Source organism: Dromaius novaehollandiae, chromosome 9 (genome assembly GCF_036370855.1).
Source record: "Dromaius novaehollandiae isolate bDroNov1 chromosome 9, bDroNov1.hap1, whole genome shotgun sequence".
NCBI lineage: Eukaryota > Metazoa > Chordata > Aves > Casuariiformes > Dromaiidae > Dromaius > Dromaius novaehollandiae.
The window spans coordinates 11,410,599-11,431,137 of NC_088106.1; the positions used below are offsets into that span (position 1 = coordinate 11,410,599).

Consider the following 20,539-nt stretch of genomic DNA (forward strand, 5'->3'; position numbering starts at 1 on the left):
TTCTCCTCCCCCTGCAATGTCTGTGCAAGCCTGTTTTTTACAACAGGCTGAGGATTTCCTCTGTGAACCCAACACTGGGTCCAGCCCTGCAGCACACACAGTTTTACTTAGCCCTTTCTCATCCAGTGGAGAGTTTTATCCAAAGAAGGGCCATGCTCTGTTTCCCCTTTCTGAAGGGGAAGCTGTGAGAGGGACACAGAAAGTGACCTTCCTCAAGGGAAATATCCAATGAATTATCCCTTTAGGGGAATGAGAAGAAAGCACAGCCTCAGGGAAAAATATGAGCCCTGATTTCTTGGAAGTACCCTCTAAATCCCCATAGATAAACCCTGCTTCCAGGCCGCTGTCATAGACCTTTACCACTCCCCCCTAGTAAAAACAGCTGATGCCACAGACCAGCTCCTCCTGTTCCTGGTTTGGTAGCAATTGCAAAAAGGTGCTGCAGTAATTCCTAGTCTTTCTATGTAGAGTGGTCAGTCCCTTGCTAGTCCTGATCCAGCCTCTGTCCAACTCTCCCAGACTCAGCTGGATTATTTAAGGCCTCTTCTGTGTTGCCCAGCCACGGAGAGGTTGGATGCTGACAAAGACATTTGGTGAATGCTCTAGAAAATAGTCAGTGTGAGTATCCTCCCTCCTTCCCCACTACACTGCTTGCCTCTGCTCTCAATTCACCCACCCTTATTGCATCCCCACAACCTCCTCTGAAAAAGAGACCGCTGGTTTCCACAGCACTGTAAACACCACTTACGGATCCCACTCCATTTCTTAAATGACTCCAGTCATTTAAGAGAACTAGCTAGTGACTCAATTTTGCTGTCACTGTCCAGCCAAACCAGCTTCTTGCTTTATTATTAAAACAACTTTCTTCATTCAGTCCAAGGAAATCGCCCTGGTATTCTGCGTAAAAACAACCTCTCCTCCTTGACATCTGGCAATACAGTGGCTTTGCCAGGACACCAATTTTTTGACCCCTTTTCTTCCTTTCTGAAGGTGTAAGATTGCTTTCATTACATCTGAAAATGACCCATTGTGTTAGATCATCCAATATACTCATCCTGCTGGGGAGAAAACAGGCCTGCAGAGACTCAAGAGGCTCTCAGCCAAAATGCAAGAAAGAAATCACCATTTGCACTGCACTGAATTAGATTTCAAATAGCGAGCAGGGACCACAGCCTCCACATTGACCTGCGATGAGGGCAAATGCTGCTGCCTGGCAGCCCGCTCTCAGGGCACTCTAGCTGCACGGCAGTCAGCAGTGACCTAGAACATGCTGTCACACAAACTTAGTCAGACTTCCCCCTGGCCCAGGCTGTTTGCTGCAATCTGGGGACCAGGAACTCTGGCCAGCAGGTACCAGTTAGGACGGTTTGTTGTAGATGCTTAGTGACATCTTCTGGGCATGAACAGTAACAGCTCAGAAAATTAAACGGTTTGTCTGCTTGGTTTTTATTTTGGTTGAAAGCAGTACACACCAAGGTATCTCATGCATGATATCTTGCATACATTCACATGGTTCCTGGGTGTCACCCTTCCTCATTCTCATATTTCAGGTACTCCCATTACAAAGGTAATCAAATCTTTAAGAGGCAGAAATGTAGTAGCATGGAACATTCTTGTTTAAAGCAGTAATATTTGCCCTTGGATGACAAAATTAAGATCCCCTCCTTTGATCACCCAATAGTCCACCTGTGGTTGTGGTCAAGATTTGTCTAAACTACAAGTTTCCAATAGCACTTTGAGCGTTCCTGCTGTCCAGGGCCTCTGTGCGTCCCTTTTATCTTCCCTTTCTCTTACACCCACATTTGTATGTGTGCCTCCTCCTCCTCTGGCCTCTTTTCTCCAAGTCCAACAAAGTAGGCTGAGGAGGTACTGTAAGTATCTGGGGGGTTATTTTTAGCACAGGATCACCTCCTCTACTAAGCCATCTGAGGAACGGATGCAAGCAGATTGAATGTTGCCTTCTTCCCTTCACCACTGGCAACAAATCTACCAGGACCAGACAGGACCAGCTGCAGTCTGAGCACTTAGCTAAGATCCAGAAGCTCCTCACCAGTGACTAGGCCACGCAACCTTAACCTCTCTTGGGGTTCATCTCATCCTCCAAGGTGAAGGCAACATTTACCTACTACAGAAGAGAGCTCAGAGGATTCCTGAAGACAGCTGTATTTCAAATAAAGATAGGAAACCCTCAGTTCCTGCTATACTTTGAAGTTAGGGTGAAGTTTCGTCAATCAGAAATTAAGTATTATGGCAAGGAGAAAGCTGGTATCTCCAGAATGATGGGTGGCAAGTAACAACACAGATAGGTTAGGAGGAACAGGCTGTTCTTGCCCATGCCTGAACCTGGAACAGTAGTAGGATTACAAGGGAAAACAATATTATATCCATTTATTTAGCAAAGTAACAACAGCAGAGGAAAGCTCCATATATACCAAAGGAGTCCGGGAAGCTCACTTTCTGACAAAGCAGTTCTATGCATCTCTAAATGTTAATGCCATTTTTTTTCCCTAACACTAAACCAAGATTTGCTGCAGCATTTGCTGTGTTCAGATCTCCATGCAAATTTCTGCAGAATCTGAACTGACAAGCCACAGCCCTTTTTTATGGGCCACCACCCTCAATTTCCAGGGAGTAGCAAACAGATTTCTTCCAGCTCCACAAGATACTTTAATTGGCTCCTGAATGCCTTGGCAGGGCAGGGGGTAGGAATTAAAAACCAGCATGAACAGCCTTCACTCAGTTCCAGTCCTAAGGACTCAGTGCACGGAATTTGGCCCAAAAGGTTCCTTACAATCCTTGCCTTTGCTGGGACTGTGCTTAACCCCTGTGCTCCTGGGCACCACTAGTGAAAAGAGTCTAACTGCTGATCAGAAACATTTTACAATCTGTCATAGGTAAGCCAGAGAGGGACAGGAGGTCCAGCACCTCTGCTGAAGGGCAAAAGAAAGAATAATAAAAAAAAAAAAAAAAAAGACATTTTGAGTAGAAAGCAAGGGCAGCAGGAGGGAGAGAGAAAAAAAAGTTTGAGCAGAAGAAGCAGCATGAGCACAGCACAAAGCCGAGAAGAGGGTTACATTACAGCCAGCTGGGGCATGTCTATTCTATTCAGCAGCGTCTGTGCAGTAAGATAAGGGGGCCAAGGGCTGCCTGGAGCAGTGGAGCTTGACAAAAAGCCAGGACAACCTGAGGCATGAGCTGAGCTAGAGGGCTCCATGGGAGGAGCGGGAAATAACTCAAGTTCAGTGCAGTCAGAGGCAGGAACAAAGATACAGTGAAAAACAGACATCAGGAACATGGCCAGGCCCAGCAACTGTCTTCATGCAAGGCACAGGCATCTGTCGTGCTCACTTGCAGCTCCTCCAGGCTCCCATTAGGTGCCACCCTGCAGCACTCTTCAAGCAGCCCAGTCACTTCCAACACCTTCTGGCAGCTCCACATACTGGAGCCAGGCCAGGGAAAGAGCAGCTGGTGGCAGTGGCCCTCGCAAGCAGCAGCAGCAAGAGCTGGAGGTTCAGCTGGCAGGAGCAGAGGCCTCTGGCTGAACTCGGCGCAGGCAGGCTTCTGGTCCCTGCCCTCAAGGGAGCCTCCAACAGCTTCCCATAGGTCTTCCTGTGGGTCACTGCTCCTCACATGGTCAGACACCAGGCCATGCCATCACAGCTAGCCCCAGAGTTTTGCCTGTAGGCAAACTCTGCTGGATTTTGCCTACCATCTCCTGACACAGACCTGAGCTTCCCTCAAATAGCACCCACAAACACAAAACACGCTATAACCCATCAGCTGGTTTCCCTCAAGAGCTCCAGCTCCTCTCTGCCTCTGCAGATAGCCAACATCCTGCTTTGCAACCCAAATTCATAGTGTCAAAGGTCCATGCTGAGCCCTATTCCCAACCCACTGTGGTGGGTATGTGCATGCAGAAGGGCATACTGACTATTGATTTTGATGTATGGCTGTGGGAAGTAATCAATAAGCAGCTAAATCTTTTGTGTTGACAGAGATGTGCAAAACTCAGTAACAAGGGGAACAAAAGGCAGAAACCATTAGCAGGAGCATTTGGTTGGGCTGTCTGGGGGGGAAAGGCAAGACTCAAGTGGAAGATGCTGCAACTCAGCTCAACCTCCTGCCTAGCTCCCCAGTGGAATCACAGCACCCCTTTCCTTCTCATCTTGGGCATTTTCCTTATTTTCCACCCCAGCTTCTTGCTCAACTTTTCCTCTTCTCTTGTGGGTCAGGGACAAAGGAACAGAAAGACCCTGGGTGACAGGAGAGAAGTATACAGTGAATATGTAAGGGAAAGAAAAGCAGGAGATGGCATGCAGGTTGTATCAGGGGAGTGCAAGGCACTGAGAGGGCTATTGCTCACACTTGTGTGCCAAATCTCTAGTGTCCCAGGGATATAATGCAGCATTTATAGTTGCTCCTATTACATATTGCCCAAGTCCTTAAAACAAACTCATGTATCACAGGATAGAGAGATGGACTCTCCCCAGCTGCCAATGAGGCCTAGCTCCCCCTTTTAAACAGTGAAGATGGGGCCAGAACTCAGCTGTGGCAGCAAAGCAGCTGAAACACTGCGGGGGAATACGTGTAGAGGACAACAGGACTTAGAAGTAGGGAAAGTTTAGTTTTGCAGTGTGGAAGGTGTGAGTAACAAACAAGGTAAGGGCCAATTCCAATAGCTCACATAGCTGAAGTCACATCTTGGTATGACTGATGTCAAAGCAGCAAGAGATCACAACTGCAAGCCAAATGCCTGGACGCAACCCAGATCCCAGGTACTCTCTCACTCCCCAGTTCTAGACCAGCTATGCCTTGTGCATCCAGGGACCAAATACATCCAGGGTTTAGGTTTTGGGAGCTACATTTATGTCTTATTCAACAGCCAGCAGCTTTTCTGGTAACACTAATAGCTAGATTTCTAAAGTAGCAGCTCACCAGATCTTAGGCAATATATTGAATCCCTTGGAACACCAGGCCATCTGGGAGGAGTAGTTGCAAAAGTTTGGCTAAGCCTTCTACAGGCACCAACTTATCCATTAACATTGGAAAGTTTTCTTTCAAATTTTGCCTTCGCTGTCAGGCAAATTGCTCAGGTCTGCCCACATGCAGAGAGCTGCCTGAGTCATAGCAGAGCCGAGTACAGTTCATCTGCTGGGTCAGACAGCCAGAGTGTTCGGTCATGTCTTGGCTGAAGTTTCCCTGCCTCAGTCAGGTTCTGCTTGTGCCATGCTCAGGAATAGCTTTGATTTTGAGGGTTGTCGTCGTCCTCCTCCTCCTCCTCCCCCTCCCCCTCCCCCAATGTTAAGGGTTGCAAATGCCAAATTTCTCCTGGAAGTTAAATCAGGCTTCCTGAGTATAGACTTTGCACAAGCTCCAAACTGCCTTTTTGGTAGGGTCAGGCCAGGATTTCCAAACTGCTCAGTTGAACTGGAAGCAGATGGCTAAATACCCTCCAGGCTTGGGAAATTAAGCTGGCTTGGGAATCAGTTACCATTTTAAGATATAGTCTTCCACCCACTGAAGTCCATTAACCTAACAGGAACATAAAGAAAATGAATCTCTGCTACTACACTTCGTGACAGTTTATCTAATAAATTCGCGATTTAGTAACAGGATCCATTATTGCTGCAACTGGCAGATTGGGCTCTTTGACAGAGTAATTACAGATAAGAACACAGTGTGAAACTGCAGATAAAGAGGGAGGGGGCAGTAGTACTCCTAAGCACAAATTGGTACAGCAGGTTTTGTCTGTCAGCAGGACAGGACCAGTATTTTACTAGTGGTTCTCCCTTCTTTGAGAAAAGCTGATGCATGTTAGAATAGCCAGCGTTTCAGTACTACCCAGCTTTAAACCTTAACAACTGCAGGAAACACATGGTCAAACATAGAGTGCTTTGTGCACATACACAGCTATGTTGTCACAGCTGTAAAACCATAATTGGAAATGTTGTTTCCATGCAAAGTGAAGAGGCAGTAGCGGTTTCAGGACTAGAATTTAGCCACGTGAACCAATGCTCCGAGCAGATCTCACAAGCTAAGCAGGGCTGGGTCAGCTCATGGAAAAGAGGACCAACATAGGACTACATGTGCTTCAGGACACAATACCACATTGCACGCAGCCTCTTCTACAACCGCAGCACTCCAGGGAAGGTTTCGGAGAGTCTCCCTGTTTTTGGCATGGGTAGTACAATCTTGGTTCTTCTGGTAGCTAGAGGGCCAGGACAAATAGAGGCTGACTATCTAATATATTCATTATAACCAGGCCCTAACCGCCAAACTCATTAGCTGGCTACATAATAATTCTACCATCTGTTCAGACACTGCAAGACAGTTTGATCCTTTTCTGGTAAGTTTGTACACAGCAACAGTAGAGGAAAACGTTTCTAATGACTAAGCAAAGACACTGGGACCAGCTGCACTTCTGCAGCGAGTCACATCTAGAGGAAACAGCCTTCAATTGTCCTACTCATCCCCTTCTGCTTTTCTGCTGGGGATATCATACCTGCACTGCAGCTGTCTCAGCTGCCAGGTATTAAGAGAAAGCTGGACTTAACCAAATATTCATTTACAACAAACTCTGCAAAAGTCAATGAGTTACTGCCATTAGCATTGAACAAATGGATCTGGTGTCCTCAGGACTGAGCAGGAGAGCTCAGAGGAGTGTTAGAGGCTGTGGAGTAGCACAAGCCAGGCAGCCACCGCTAACACGCAGAGCTGCTGTGTGCACACGCATGTGTGGAAGAGGTGTCTAGCTGCCCTCCGGAGGCTGCAGCCTACAAAGTGAAGGAAATAACCTCAGCTAGTATGAATCAGTGCAGTCCATTTTTATAACTTTGGGCAGAAAAGCAGATTATATGATCCATCAGTCCAAAGCACTCCACAAGCAAGCAGGGGGAGTCTTACTACCCACTGTGATGAAGCCAAAGGGCAGAGATTTTGTCAGGCAGTGACTACAGAGCTGGAATATCACAGCATGGAAAAACCAGGAAAAAGGCTAAATACCAGAAGATTTTCAGTCTCCATGTAGGCAAGTACTGAAGCACCAAAATATTTGTGGTTGCCTGTGCCTAATGAAAAGCAGCAGGCTGTAAGAAAAAGCAGTGGAGCTGCCTGAAAACCAAATGAGGTCATCTGTGTGAATTACTTTAATAAGGGAAATGAGGCAGGCAAGCCCCCAGACCAGGTTTCATTCCAGTGAGAAAACAAAAAAAAACAACAACAACCACCAAAAAGACCCCACACCACCCCTAGTCCTTCGCTAGATGGAACAAAAGTAACTTAGAGAAAGGCATTTTGAAAAGTCTGGCCATTTTTCAACTTAAGTACCTAAGCCCCAGGTTGCAGGAGGCAACGAAGGGACAGTAAGGAAGACTCCTGTTCCTATGTTTTCCCTAGCTCCCCCCCCTCCCCCTCCCTGCTGGTTATTTTGTATAAGATATTAAGATAATTCAAGTAGATGATCTTAAGTTCATGTTTTCCTTCACAGAGTGCCATGGGGATTTAGAGATTTCAGTGTAGTTATCCAGGTTTCCATATTTAGCTGTAAGGTTTAGACTGAAGTAAATTTATAAATTATGAACCAGATTGTCCTGTTTTCCTCATTAGGATATTATTTGTGGACTGTACAGAGATTTTAAATACACCTGAAAATTCTCCAGGTAGGATTTTGTTTCTTTATGTAGACAAGGGCCTGGAAGATGCCTCTTCACTTCTGGTATTTGTTATGAACAGTTGTATGCAGATTGAACCAGTGATTTGTAGATCCCTAACAAACAAGCCTTCAGTTCCCTCACCTTTCTATGAAAAGTTAATTCCAAAAAAAGTACCTCAAGTTTAAAGACTCTTATTTAAAGATCTTTCTCATTGCTTCCAGCAACACGAGAATCAAACCAAATGTGAAAAGTTGAAGTTGGTCAGATAGCAGGTGAGGATAGAGGCATTGCTGAAATGCCAAGGCCATAAAGAAATACTTGCAATGGCTTTATTTGTCCTTGTCATTTATGTGCCACATCTAACATTGCTTGTTGGAACCGGAAATGGGGTTTTCTTCCTGTTTAGTAAATCACTTCCCGCGAGTTGCACATTACACATCATATATAGCTTTTGTCTCAAATACTGCAGGGTAATGGGATTTAAGAAAAGCAATCGTCCACATTTTACCAGATAGACGTGACACATGGGGCACTGAATTCTCAACATGCACAATGTTGTTTAGACTGATACAAATGTTTTCAGGCACTGGTGTATCAGTTAAATCAAAGGCCTTGAAAACAACGTTATTTTTACCAGCTTAGCATGCCTGCAGAGCAGAAAAGCAAGCAAAGCATTCTGGAGAGACTGGTTGTTTAGTGTTTTCTTGCTTACAAAGAGAGCAGAAAAGCAGCCCACTCATGATCTGACTGGAGTTAACCTCAAGGCTCAAAAGGAGCATGTTTGTCCAGCAAACAACGGTGGGATGCAAAAGGTTTGAACAGTTTTGTACACCATTACTTACACTTTTCTGCATGGGGGTGTTTGTATTGGGAATTCTAGGAAGATGCAACCTCCAGAACAGAAAACCATCTGCCCCATGTCAATGGTGAGAGGCCTCACATCCCTAAATCCCCTTCTAGCAATGCTCCCACTGTGGATCACAGCAATCGTTCTGCTGCCCCAGAGATGGAGAGCAATACACTTGAGGACAGTTCTCAAATTCTTATATTTAGGGCAATCTGATCTAGCAAGGTGGGAAGTTGCAGCTCCATGGTGCCTCTGGAAGTGCTCCACGCTTTAGAAGATGGGCCCATTACTTCTCCCATCCCTGGTTTCACACAGCACCAGTGTGTGAACACCAAACCACTGCAAGAGAGGCATGTACCCTACACAGGCCAATGCCCATGGGCAGAACTAGAGCAACGCCTCAGATGAGGGATTCAAGGATGCCTGTTCAAAGATGCTTTATTTAGTATTGAATATACTCAGAGAAATTGTATTTTGCTTGAGGATAAAGTGCCATATATACAATCATTTAAGTGTTTTGCACAAGTCATCTGCATCTACAGAGAAGTAAAGCAAATTCATTTTCTTTTACAAAATAGAGGCAGAAAGAACAGAAATAGGAGAGACCATTCCAGGACTCAGATAAGGACTTCTTCCCAGCAGCAGCCAAAATAAGTATGTTAAATAATTTAGCAAATATTTCAACATCAGCTATTTCTTTGGAGCAGGAATAGCGTCATTTTGTGTGATTGCAAGCCTCAGGCAAACAAAGGAACATGTAATAATCATAAATCTTTAAAAGATTAGAACCTTACACTTTAAAAATGAATCATCTGTAAAACAAAGGCAACAAGGAAGAGGGGGCAGGTCATGAACAGCTCCCTGATGGGCCAAAAGCTTCTCCCACAAACAAGATGCTCAGACATTATACAAAGATGCATATAAAAAGGTTTAAGTTTCTTACCATCTAAATCTCCCTCCCCCCTTTGGGGGTGTGGGGAAAGCAGAGAAAATTAATTGGTGTGAAGAAAAACAAGCACAGGAAGATGCCATTTACCAGTTCTATGCATTATGAAGGTTTGATTGTAATAGCTCTTCTCACTAGCAGTATGAAAGTGCTATTGCAACTGCTGTGCAGAGCTGAAGGGTGACAGTCAGCGTGACAGATTCCAGTACATTTCCAAGAGAATCCCAGAGTGTGATTACTAGCAACTTCTTACCTGATAAGATGGCAAATTGCCTGTGGAGCTGCTCTATTATATCCACTGCAACCAGCGGCCGTATCTCCTGCTGCATGATTTCATCTGTGCAAGTGAAAACAGAAATCTTCAATGAGTTAATGAAGTCTTAACAGTCACTTCCCAGTCCTCTGAAAACCCAGAGAAACAGAGATCATACTTGAAGGAAAAGAGCCTGTCTTGACTGTTGGTTTAGATGTTATATGACTGCTTGTCATGGAAAAGTTTGTGATACTTACAGTCTCATCTTCAGCTTAGTTACTTTAGATAGTGTCCTGTAATTTCAGAGAGCTTTTCATAAACCAGCCAGAGCTTGTCACAGGTTCTCACACTGACAGTCTGCTCCTTACTACTTCATATTCCATATTAATCCACTGCATTTGGGCTCCCATATAAAGCAGCTTTTCAGTCTTTGAAACAGTAAAGCCTATTTCAGACACAGTGCCATGTTCCACCCCGTCCTCACTCTCTGCCTAAGGACTTTGTGTAACCAACCCAGCAGAGTTTCCTTTGCTGATGCTTTTTCCGCTACTAGCTAATACACAGTAAAAGGAGGAAATAAAGCGTTGTGAGGCTTTCTTCTCAGGAAAACAAAGCCTGTTCTTTTGAAGTACACTAAAGATAACTTGGCAAGCAGTGGGGGGGAAAAAACAGCCACAAGTGTTTTTTGTGATCTATACAGTGACCAGCAACTACAATGTCACACTAAACTAATCAGATCTCTCTATAACAGGTGCACTCAATGGTTCTCCCTGCTCTTCATCCCAGTCTGGACCAGCAACAGTTTATTTACAGGGGAGTATCTGGCAGCCCAACTGGCAGGATCCAGGTTTCCTTATGCTACAATAGCACCTATTACAATGGGGCTTTTAGTTACTGTACAGCTAGAGAATAACAGCGAGTCCTGGCTTTGTACAGCTCACCTCTAAACTATACACACAAAAGGTGGAAGGAAGGAAGCTGGGTCCAGACAGACCACAGATCACACTAAAGGCAGGTAGCTGCCCAGCTCCTTTACAGGCACCAAGATCTTCATCGCTATCAATACAACGGAGCCACCCAACTTTAAATAAACTGTCTAGAAACAGGGAGGTTGACAAAGAGGTTAAATAGTAGCTTTTCTCCTGCATCCTAGTCTCCTGCCCAAAGCACAATCTTTACATTACTTTTAGACACCCAACCTCATCCTTTCCAAAACTAGGGATTCTTAGCTTTAAGTTACATAGCATCACTCAGATTTTCCTGTTCATTCCCTAATCCTTCAGACATTTTCAACTTCTGTACACCTCACTAATGCCTTCAGACAAAGTAGCTGGAGAGCATGGGTTGTGCCCTCTCCTAGACAGAGGGCAACACAGACAACACGCAAAGCAGCATAGTTCTGGCTGATGCACAAAACCAGGAAATAATTGCAAGCAGTGGAAAAATCTTTGGGGGGCCTGGGGGAGGTTTATTCCTGCAGATCCTTTGCATTAAAGTACAGAAAAGTCAGATAAGAAGGAGTGATAGTTTTGATGTGGTATCTTCATTTCCATCCTGTTTATGCAGCCCATTACCAGCTTCTCCGGTTCTTGATATTACAAGCACCTAAGAGCAACTGGAAGAGTAGACTCAGTCACAGCAGAGGGCTTGGTCTGAGTGATGTTCAAGGGTTTTACTGGGACCTGAGGCAACTCAGTGTTATGTCTGTGAGAGTTCATAGAAAAAGGATAAAGCTAAACTCAGCACATCACATTCTCTAAGTTACGTCCACTTTATTGCTAAGGCCATGTACCTGCTTACGCTGTTGCCTAGAGTTAACAGAGCCAGTGTGCAGTAGTCTACCAGGACTAGTTTATCCTCACTCCCAGTAGCCAAGCTGGATGTCTGCAGAGCACCGAGCCATGCAGCTATAGCCCAGGAGCCATTGCCCAAGATCTGGGTCTGACTGTCAAGTACAGTGTGTGCACATAGCAAGAGACCAGCGAGACTCAAGATTTCCTAAGCTGGTGGGGCTGCAGGTAGGGAAAAGACATAGCAGGGCAACTTAGCAGGCCAGCGATGTGCATTGTTTTGTGACTTATTCTCAGTCAAAATCTGAGATGAAAACCTGTCAGAAAGCAAACACTCTCTGTAGGAGAATTGCCACAACCCCATAAGGCACCACATCTGCAACAGTAAAAACTACACCCCAGGCAGCATCACAAAACAGCGTCTTGTACAAAGCAGAGCCATGACTTAACTTCCAGAAATGGCCCTGTGGAAACAGCTTGCCATGGGAAGAAACCTTGCGGAGGCCTGCTGCTATGAGCTGAATTGACACAGCCTGTCCAAGCAAGATGAGGGATCCTGGCCACTCTGCCAGGTAGCAGATGGATGCTGACAGCAGCTTAGCAGTATTCACTTTTTCTCCCCAGCTGATTCCTCCAGAGCAGGAGTTAACTGGGATCTGCCTCATTCCTGCCTAGGTATCAGGACAGCTTAACCTTATGCGCATTGACACTTCTTCCTAGCAGCCCCATCACACCCTCTTTCTGCCAGCCTCTGTCAGTACAGCAGAGCTGCTGAAAGTCGTGCAGCTCTACCCAGAGAGGTGCCCCGTGCTGTGCAGGGAACCTGTGGCTGATCCTCCAGCATATCGCTGGCACCGTTCTGAAATCTGCTTGGGAAAAGCCAATGGACTTGTGTCCTCCCTCTCCTCGTGATTATACCTCACAAGGCTCCCATAGCAAACAGGTGACTAAATACAGGTGTCAGAGGGGCCAAAGACTACATAAGCCCAGAACAGGGCTGGCAGCTGGCCTCCTCCATTGGCAAAGCACATGCTGGTCTCTGTGCTGCATTTGTTTTGCAGATGCTGAAATGCTTTGCTCTCCAGGAGCCAAAACAGCCATCAGGATCTTTCATCAGTAGAAAGTTCAATTGTAATTGATTTTAAAATATGACAAAAAGCCCTGTCTACAAATTTGCAGGCAACAGAAATGCCAAAGACAATACCATTGCCCTGAGCCTCTCACCCATGACATGAGATAGTTCAGTGTTATGGTCTGTGGGAATCCATAGAAATGGAGGATAAAGCTAAACTCAGCACATCATATTCTAAGCTATGCTCAGTTTCTCAAAGGAAAGCCCGCTGAACACCTGAGGACAGAAAGCTGACTTCCCTCCTATGTCTTTTGCTGGGCTTTGCTTTCAATACAGCACACTGTCACTTAGAGGCTAAGGGTCTGAACAGCCTCCTGCTCCCTTCCCAAGCATCCTACTAACCCCAGCTGACACTATTAAAGGCAGTTCAGTGCCATGCTGCAGCAGTATAGAAATCTTCCCCCCTCCTCCCAGTTTATTCTATCTGTATCAAAAATTCATAAATCCTTAATCCTCGGACAGTATTTCCAGAATTTGTTTTCTCCTCTTCTGACAACACTTGTGCATAGGAATGACACGTGGACCAACACAAAGTCCCCAGTTTTGCACATCTGTCAGAGACAAAGCAGGGAAGTCAGAAATCTACAAACAAGTCCTTAACCTGCCACCCCAAGGCACTGCATTTACCCTCTCCTGCCATCTCAAACCACAGATTGGCACCAAGATGGAAGCAGAAGGGGAGACAAAAAGGGAAGTTTAGAGGTGACTATAATCTGAATCCAAGAACAGGAAAAAAAGTAATGAGGAAAAAGGTAATAATTAAAAACTCTCAGAACAGATACCCTGGGGCATCCACTGAAGAAAATACTGTTGACTTCACCTGGAAGATGCAGAGACCCTGTGGCAGCAGTGCAGTTCCCACATGTAGACACAGCACTCAGGTTTGGGTGACCAAGGCTGAGCTTCCTTCAAGCATAGTTGCAAAAATGGAACAAGAGCTTCCACAGTGTCTGACACCATCACAGGGAGACTCAGCAGAAATGGCAAATGAACTAGAGCTTTGCCTCCATCTGTAGCATCTCAGACTTACTCATTGCTCCAAGGCAACAAAAACTACCAGCACAGCAGTTTGCTTTTGATGTTTGCCAATGTGAAGGCATCATTAGTATCAACCAGTCTTGAGCAGAACATTCCCCCCAATCCATACTGTTTATGATCTTGCTTTAAAAATAGCTTGTTTCTGGTTTCTGAAGATCCCTTTCTTACCAGAGGAATCTTGTGGCATAATAAGATGAAGTAATAGAAACAAGAACTGCCAAAGGCCAGTTAAGTCTCATCAAGTACCCTGACTGGGCAAGACTCTCTCCTTTGAGGCACATGAGGTTCCCCATAATACCCAGGGGAGAAGTTCAGATGAGAAAGGTAGTATAAAATACATTTGGTGACTAGGAATCAGACATTCTAGTAATTGAGTATAGCTCATGCACTGACATACAGGGAAAAGGAATTGCGTAAAAGAAAAAACTAGAGACTGCAAGGAAGTTTAAGGAAATGAGAAGGACTCTCTTGAGCCCAGGAGGCAAATCAGACCAGGTGGCTAGAAAATGCCAGTATCTGCAGCCAACTGCAGACAAGGTAACTTTTGCCTGCTTGCATCTTTCCCTAGGCCAGTGCTTAAGGTACTAACTCTCCAGTAGTCATGATTTCATAGCACCATTACCGTACAAAAATTGCAGTAGAAGTCTCAGTCCTTGGAATCACATAATTACCTGGGGCTGGTAAGAGAAGTTTAATCTTTGACCAAAAGAAAAGTTGGGAAAAAATTCTTAAAAGTAAACCAAAAAGATGCAGCCCAAAATACAGGAGGTCTGGTTGTTTTAAAATCAAGACATTTTTCTTAGGGTTAATGAGGATTCATCTGTTCATATCTCCCACTAGCCTTTATCCCAGGAGGCTCAGTAGCTTTCTTTGCCTGTACACCACAAACCACATAGACGCAGGAAGTGGTGTTCAGCTTTTTGGGCAGAAGCAATATACCATTTTACTGTGGGTCACATACCACAGCTGAGAAAACCCTGCTTTAGGCTGACATGAGCTGCTAACATATGAAGCTGCTAACAGTTACGGGCACGTAGACTACTTCAGGAAAATCTTGCTGCTGATAGGAGTGTTTTAATTCACTGCACAGGGCTCCAAAAGTTTTAGGAAGTTGGCAAGTCATAGGTGCTTGAAAACCGTTGTCTTACTTCATTGCACATTAATATCTGCAGCAGAGATCTGGCAACCCCAGGTCACTCCAGTCCTGTCCTCTGACACAAACAGCGTATGACCATGCAAATAAAGACCATATTAAAATGTATAATAGCTGAGTGACTGGAACAGAATTATCTGGGCAACCCTAATTCGGGCATTTCCCAGCTTCTGCATAGTTATTCTTGCAGTCTTAACTTTAATTGAAGAGGCAGTTATACACAGCTGCTCAAGTTTAAAAAAGAAAAAGCTTAATTGATCAAACAATGTTATATGAAGCAATACCAATCCCCTACACAGGCTGCAAGAGTCAAATCTTTGCCCACACCATGGAGTTCATTAGTTCAGCTAACTGAACTTGCCGGGACAATTAAAATCTGAGTAAGAACATGATAATAGAGGAAACAAATCAGTCTTGTCTTGGCTCTCTTCTTAAACTGGTGTATATTTAGTTCCTAGCAGAGACTGTCCAAGTCTTTGCACAAAAAAACCTAAAAAAACCCCTACAAAACAGCACACCACATCCATGGTTTAACTGCAGAAGAATTGGGCCTCGCAGTTTTGTTTCTCAAGCTTTTCTATTGAGGGGGAGAGAAAGAAAAGCAATTACTATAGCCATCTGTCTCACACCGCCTCTCCCCCCTCCCAGATCTCTAGGGAGGCTAACTCTAACTGCGCTATCCAGCTCTAAGGGGAAGCCATTCAGTCACACTTCATGATTCCTCACTCAAAAATCAAATATGCTTGGGTCCCCCCCATCACACACACACACTCTCCTATTTTATTTCTCACCACAGCTGTATGTATTCCTGCAGCAGGCCTGGAGCACAGCCCGCAGATTGCTGCCTTCTGGGCTATGCCAACAGCAGCTGATTAAAAGCTGCAGCGAGGATAGTATTATGCCCCCCCACCCTTTTCTGAGCAAAGAGAAGCTACTTTATATGCTAATGGCAACTAATGGTTTCCAAGAGCATCAGAAAGACGACCTGCTGGAGTGAAAGACGCGACTGTGCTGAGCAGATTGACGCAGCAGTGCTGATTCCTCCATGAAAGACACCAAAAGGCAACCAGCCATAAGAGGACACTGGGGTTTCTTTGTTTTCCAGTGACTGAACACTACAACTGCCTGGCCTTCTGCTGGCCAGGAGGGGACCGCTTCTCCCCCCATCTGAAGTCACTAATCTTGGAATAATAGGTTACAAATTTCCAGAGCAAAGTTCATCTCTTCTTGATGATGGCTTAGTATGTAATTCACTTTTTATTATGCTGCAGGAGAAGGAAAGGAAGAGACCGTGGAGTGAAGCAAGCTTGCCTGATTCTACCCTGGGCAAGCTTAGAGGCAATTTAAGTTTAAAATTGTTCTATTTAAAATTGTGGATTTGAGGAAAATTCTGACTGCTACCATGCTAAAAGTTAGGTAGGGAGAAGCATAAGGCCAGAGATTTCATTTGAAGAGCTGAATGATGACTGTTGGGCTTTCTCATTCCTCCTAAAACACACCAGGAGGAAACACAAACCCAGAGTTTAAGACGCAAAGCACCTACAGTTCAAATCATCTCCAAGGCCATCAACATCAAGCCATGCACCTACCTAGCAAAGGGTACAGCAGAGCTAAGTCAGGTATCAGGAATTAAACACTCCATACACCAAGGAGACATAAGCTTGCATGTCATCACTGATAAGGTCTGAACAGGCTAAAGGATTTTAAAATATTCTGGCCAACCAGAATTCCCAGTGCAAGCACTTCAAGTAAAACAGTTTCCCTTCCTAAGAGCCAAAAACACTCTATGAGGTTACTATACCAGAGAAAGAAGGGGTTTTTTTATTTTTGAATTCTATTTCCCTTCCTCACTGTTTGTGCCCTTTGTTTACTTTTCAAAAAATTTATTCTTTCAGCCTGAACAGATAAACAGCAAGATCAGTTCACTGATACCAACTGACTACACTACAGATTAATGTTTGCTTTGGGAAGAACTAAAAAAATATAAATCAGGCTAACAGAAAAGAAATCGTATCCTTTTCCTTATCCTTCTGCATATTCCCACCACCACTTTTCTGCTAACCCCAGTTGAGTCAACTGAAAACTAAGTCAGGAAAAAAGATATTGTAAATAAAAGTGAAGCAATATTTTTAGAGGATTATGTCTTAACTGGGTCAGTTCTCTTCAAAGGAGCTCAAAGGGTACAAGTGCTAGCCCTGACAGTGCAGGGAGGGAACACTGCCAAGGCAAGGATTACCTCTTTTGGTAATAAATCACACACAAATCAGCTTAAAGCAATAGCCAAACCACAGCGTAGGTGACTAGCGTCATCTCCTCTTTCAGATCATCTGCTAGCCAAGCACCATTGTAAAACCTGCAAAGTGTATTTGTTTAAATACAATTTCTACTCTCATTAAAAACAAGTTTCCTAGCAAAGTTCACCAACTGTTGAGTTTTCATCCATGTTTGGAGGTGAGATTAAAGCCTTCCTGTTTCTACTGCAAGAAGAAAACCAACTTTGTCTATGCTAATACGGTGGAAATCCAGACACGCAAGGTTAGAAGCTGTCGACTCTTGAGTGATGCATTGCAGATATGCTCTGATCCCTTGGGAAGGGGGACAGAGCTAGGACATGGTGTGGACAGAACTGCCTTGCAAGCTTCTTCAAACATTGTCCATGACAGAGGGAAAGGTTAAAAATGCATACCCATCTCTGGAGGGCTCAAATGTCTGAGAGCCTCAGTGCCTACCCAGGCAGATGCTGAACTGGTACCTGATGGGCTCTTCTATAGCACAGCACATCTGCTCTGAAGTTTTCCCCTTTCATTATGCCTAATCACGATCAGCACTTCCACTGTGCTCCAAGTGGCCTAATGATGAACACAGGGCAAAATCAACTATTTCTTCCTATTTTAAGTTTTTCAGCAAAGTTTGCTCAAATTACATTGGATCATCGTATTTTTACGTTCATTTTGTTGGCTAAATTTCGCATTCACTTTTAGCATAAAAATCACAGGAGTGCAAAGGTCAGATGGAAAACCTGTTTAGTGGTTGAGGTTTCCCATGCTCAGAGGATGGTTACAGACTTTCAGTTAAGCAAGTACTTTGCCCTCCTGTAAAATACCTTGTTGGGAATCTACCATGGCGATACCTGATGGTGGTGAAAGGAGAGCTGTTTACAAAGAACTGAAATCATATCCTTCCAACTGGAAATTCCTTCACTTTAAGTTTCTAAGTTAGGTATCTTGGGCCTCTGTGGTAACTGGAAAAATCTTACAATCATAAAGGTGCAAACCCTGGAGATCACTAAATGAAAGTTGCAGGAGAGGCTCAAAGTACTATCATTAGTGGCAACCTCCAGAAGACATTTGAATGCTGTGTGGGTAAGATGGTAAGTTCTCCAGACAGGTGGACATCAAGGAGGCAGGGACAGTGGGGAGAATTATAATTTCTACTGTTATTTGCATGTCAACATCTCCATTACATAAGAGGGAAACTTCACACTTCCTCTCAAATCACACCAGCTGTTAGCAAACTGTACGGACTTTGCAAGTGTTAGTCAAAAGGAGTCTAGCATGCTCTTTCTTTACATCGGAAAGATAAGCGAAGCACATTTTTGGATCCAAACCTGAACCTCCCCCAAGCTTTGGATCCAGACTTTCAGGTTGCTGCCAGCTGAGCAGACCCCTCATGCAGGTGCTTGTGCTTACGGAAAAGGTAAGTCCGCATGCTGAAACTAGAGGAAACGTACACATGCTTAGAGTTGTTTTGCTACACATTTAAACCTGTATTAATCTAAAGCGATGGAAGACAGCCAGAAAGTTCACATACTGAATGAAATCATTCTCCCAGATAAGGCAACTGGAAAAAAGTGAAAGTAAACCAGTATTTTGATTTACTGTTGACATATTGTACACAAACACATCAGTGTGTAGAAACATACATCTGTAAACACACTAAGTATTTTACAACTATTCAGTTTTGGTATGAGAAGTAAGTTAAAGCATACACCCACTTTTCAGGTTTCAGGTCACTTTATCTAATCCTTTGTTAAGAAGATATTTGTAGAAGTATTGGTGTAAAATCACAGGAGATATTGACTAATAAGCCTTCTCCATACATTATGAGCCATCTATAATGAGCAAAGAACAAAACAACACACCATCCCACATCACTTGCATAGCAAACAGGCTGGGGGGGGGGGGGGAAGAGACAAACACTTTTCAATTTTATAGAGCATAAGGGGGGGATGTGATATAGGGGATGTTATATTCAGCTCCCCACAAGACAAAGTTCCCTGATTTAAAGACATTAGAGAGCAGAGTCCAATCTCAGCTGCACCTTCAAGATTTAACACAGCACAACCCACCCCATCGTCTAGTCCCTCAGCAAGAAGCACTTCTGGATGGTTTCTAATCCTTGCCAGAGAAGAAAAGTTCATTTTATTCCAAAAATCCTTGCTTCACAGCAATGTTGGATTGCTGGAGCACAAATTCCTGCCCAGAGAACAGAATGCAAAACAGAAGATTTCACATTTCCACACTGACATGTTAAAATCCATCAAAGATAACAAAATTCACATGTAGCCAACTGCACAGTTAAAATACATTCACTGTAATACTTTGACACTAAGCTAATCAAAATACGGCAGCCCGGACAGCAGACTACACTCCTTCCTCCCCAGAGCTTGCCAGCAGACAGTTTCACAGCTCAAATGGCATCTTAAAGAACTCCAGCCCCTGGCTCTGCTCTGAATTACTGCCTCCAGCAAAACCATTTTAGAGCCCATTCACGTAATTACTTCATGAGAGACCACTCGGCTGGGGAGCCAAAGGACTGCTCTCTTGCTCCCTGCCGAACAGAGGTCAGCTGGCTCAAAAATGTGACCCTGGTTACTGCCCCTGGAGACAAACGCTGAGCCGTAGCAGCCACCGCGGCCGCCAGCGGTGCTTTGTATACCCATCTCGGTAGCAGGACAAACGCTGCTCATAGCCGACCTGTCTGTCTGAAGAGACCCGGCCACCCTCCGGCAGTCTTCAAGCTGTCACCACCATCTCAGTTCAGATGTCCATCAGAAAAAGCAACAACAACAAAACAAGCAAAAACCCCACCCCACACTTCAAAGGTTTGCCGGGCCCTCAGATGGCCACGCGCGCCAGCGTGTGCCCTCCCGTGTCTCCGGCTGCCTTCCCTGGAGTCCTGCTGCGGTAATGAGCTCGCATGAGGCAGAGGGGAGGGATGGGGAGCGGCAGCCTTTTGTGGAAGCCGTCCTGGACCTAACCAGCACTGCAAAGAGCTGACGCTCTTCTGGAGGAGACGGCACAAACTGCTTAGTAACTGCTTTTACACAAACCACAGAGGGGACCTCTGACAAGCACCGCACCTAGGCTTTAACCCTCCCCAAGGCACAGCTGGCTTCTCCCTGCCCAGCAGCTCCCATTCAGATCCTGCAGATTCCTTAAGATGCTTAGAGGCACTCGCAGCTTAGCATGGATAAATTAAGGTAAATCCCAACAGAGACAAAACAGATTCACTTGCCCAGGCTAAGGAATGGAAAGGGCTCTCATTAAAATGACTTTAAATAGCAGAGTATTCAGGGCCAAGGAAAACCAACAGCATTGCTGCAAATAGTATCTTGGAGCACCAGCCCCAGGGCACACCCTCTCCCCACAGCACAGCGCTATTTAGAGGCAAAGGAGAATACTGCACAAGACCTATGAATCCGGTTGGAAACCTGAAGACAGCTCTT

The 20,539-nt window shown here is 44.8% G+C and overlaps 1 protein-coding gene across 7 annotated transcripts in view; it reads right to left on the reverse strand.

Annotated features, from left to right (window-relative positions):
• The window catches only part of MCF2L2 (MCF.2 cell line derived transforming sequence-like 2), a 197,842-nt gene that overhangs the window by 140,699 nt on the left and 36,604 nt on the right, over positions 1-20,539 (reverse strand). For all 7 annotated transcript variants that reach the window (XM_026094784.2, XM_064516666.1, XM_064516663.1 and 4 more), the window contains exon 2: positions 9,699-9,782. In XM_026094784.2, the coding sequence (XP_025950569.2) occupies positions 9,699-9,782 (84 nt within the window). The remainder of the gene's footprint in view (positions 1-9,698; positions 9,783-20,539) is intronic.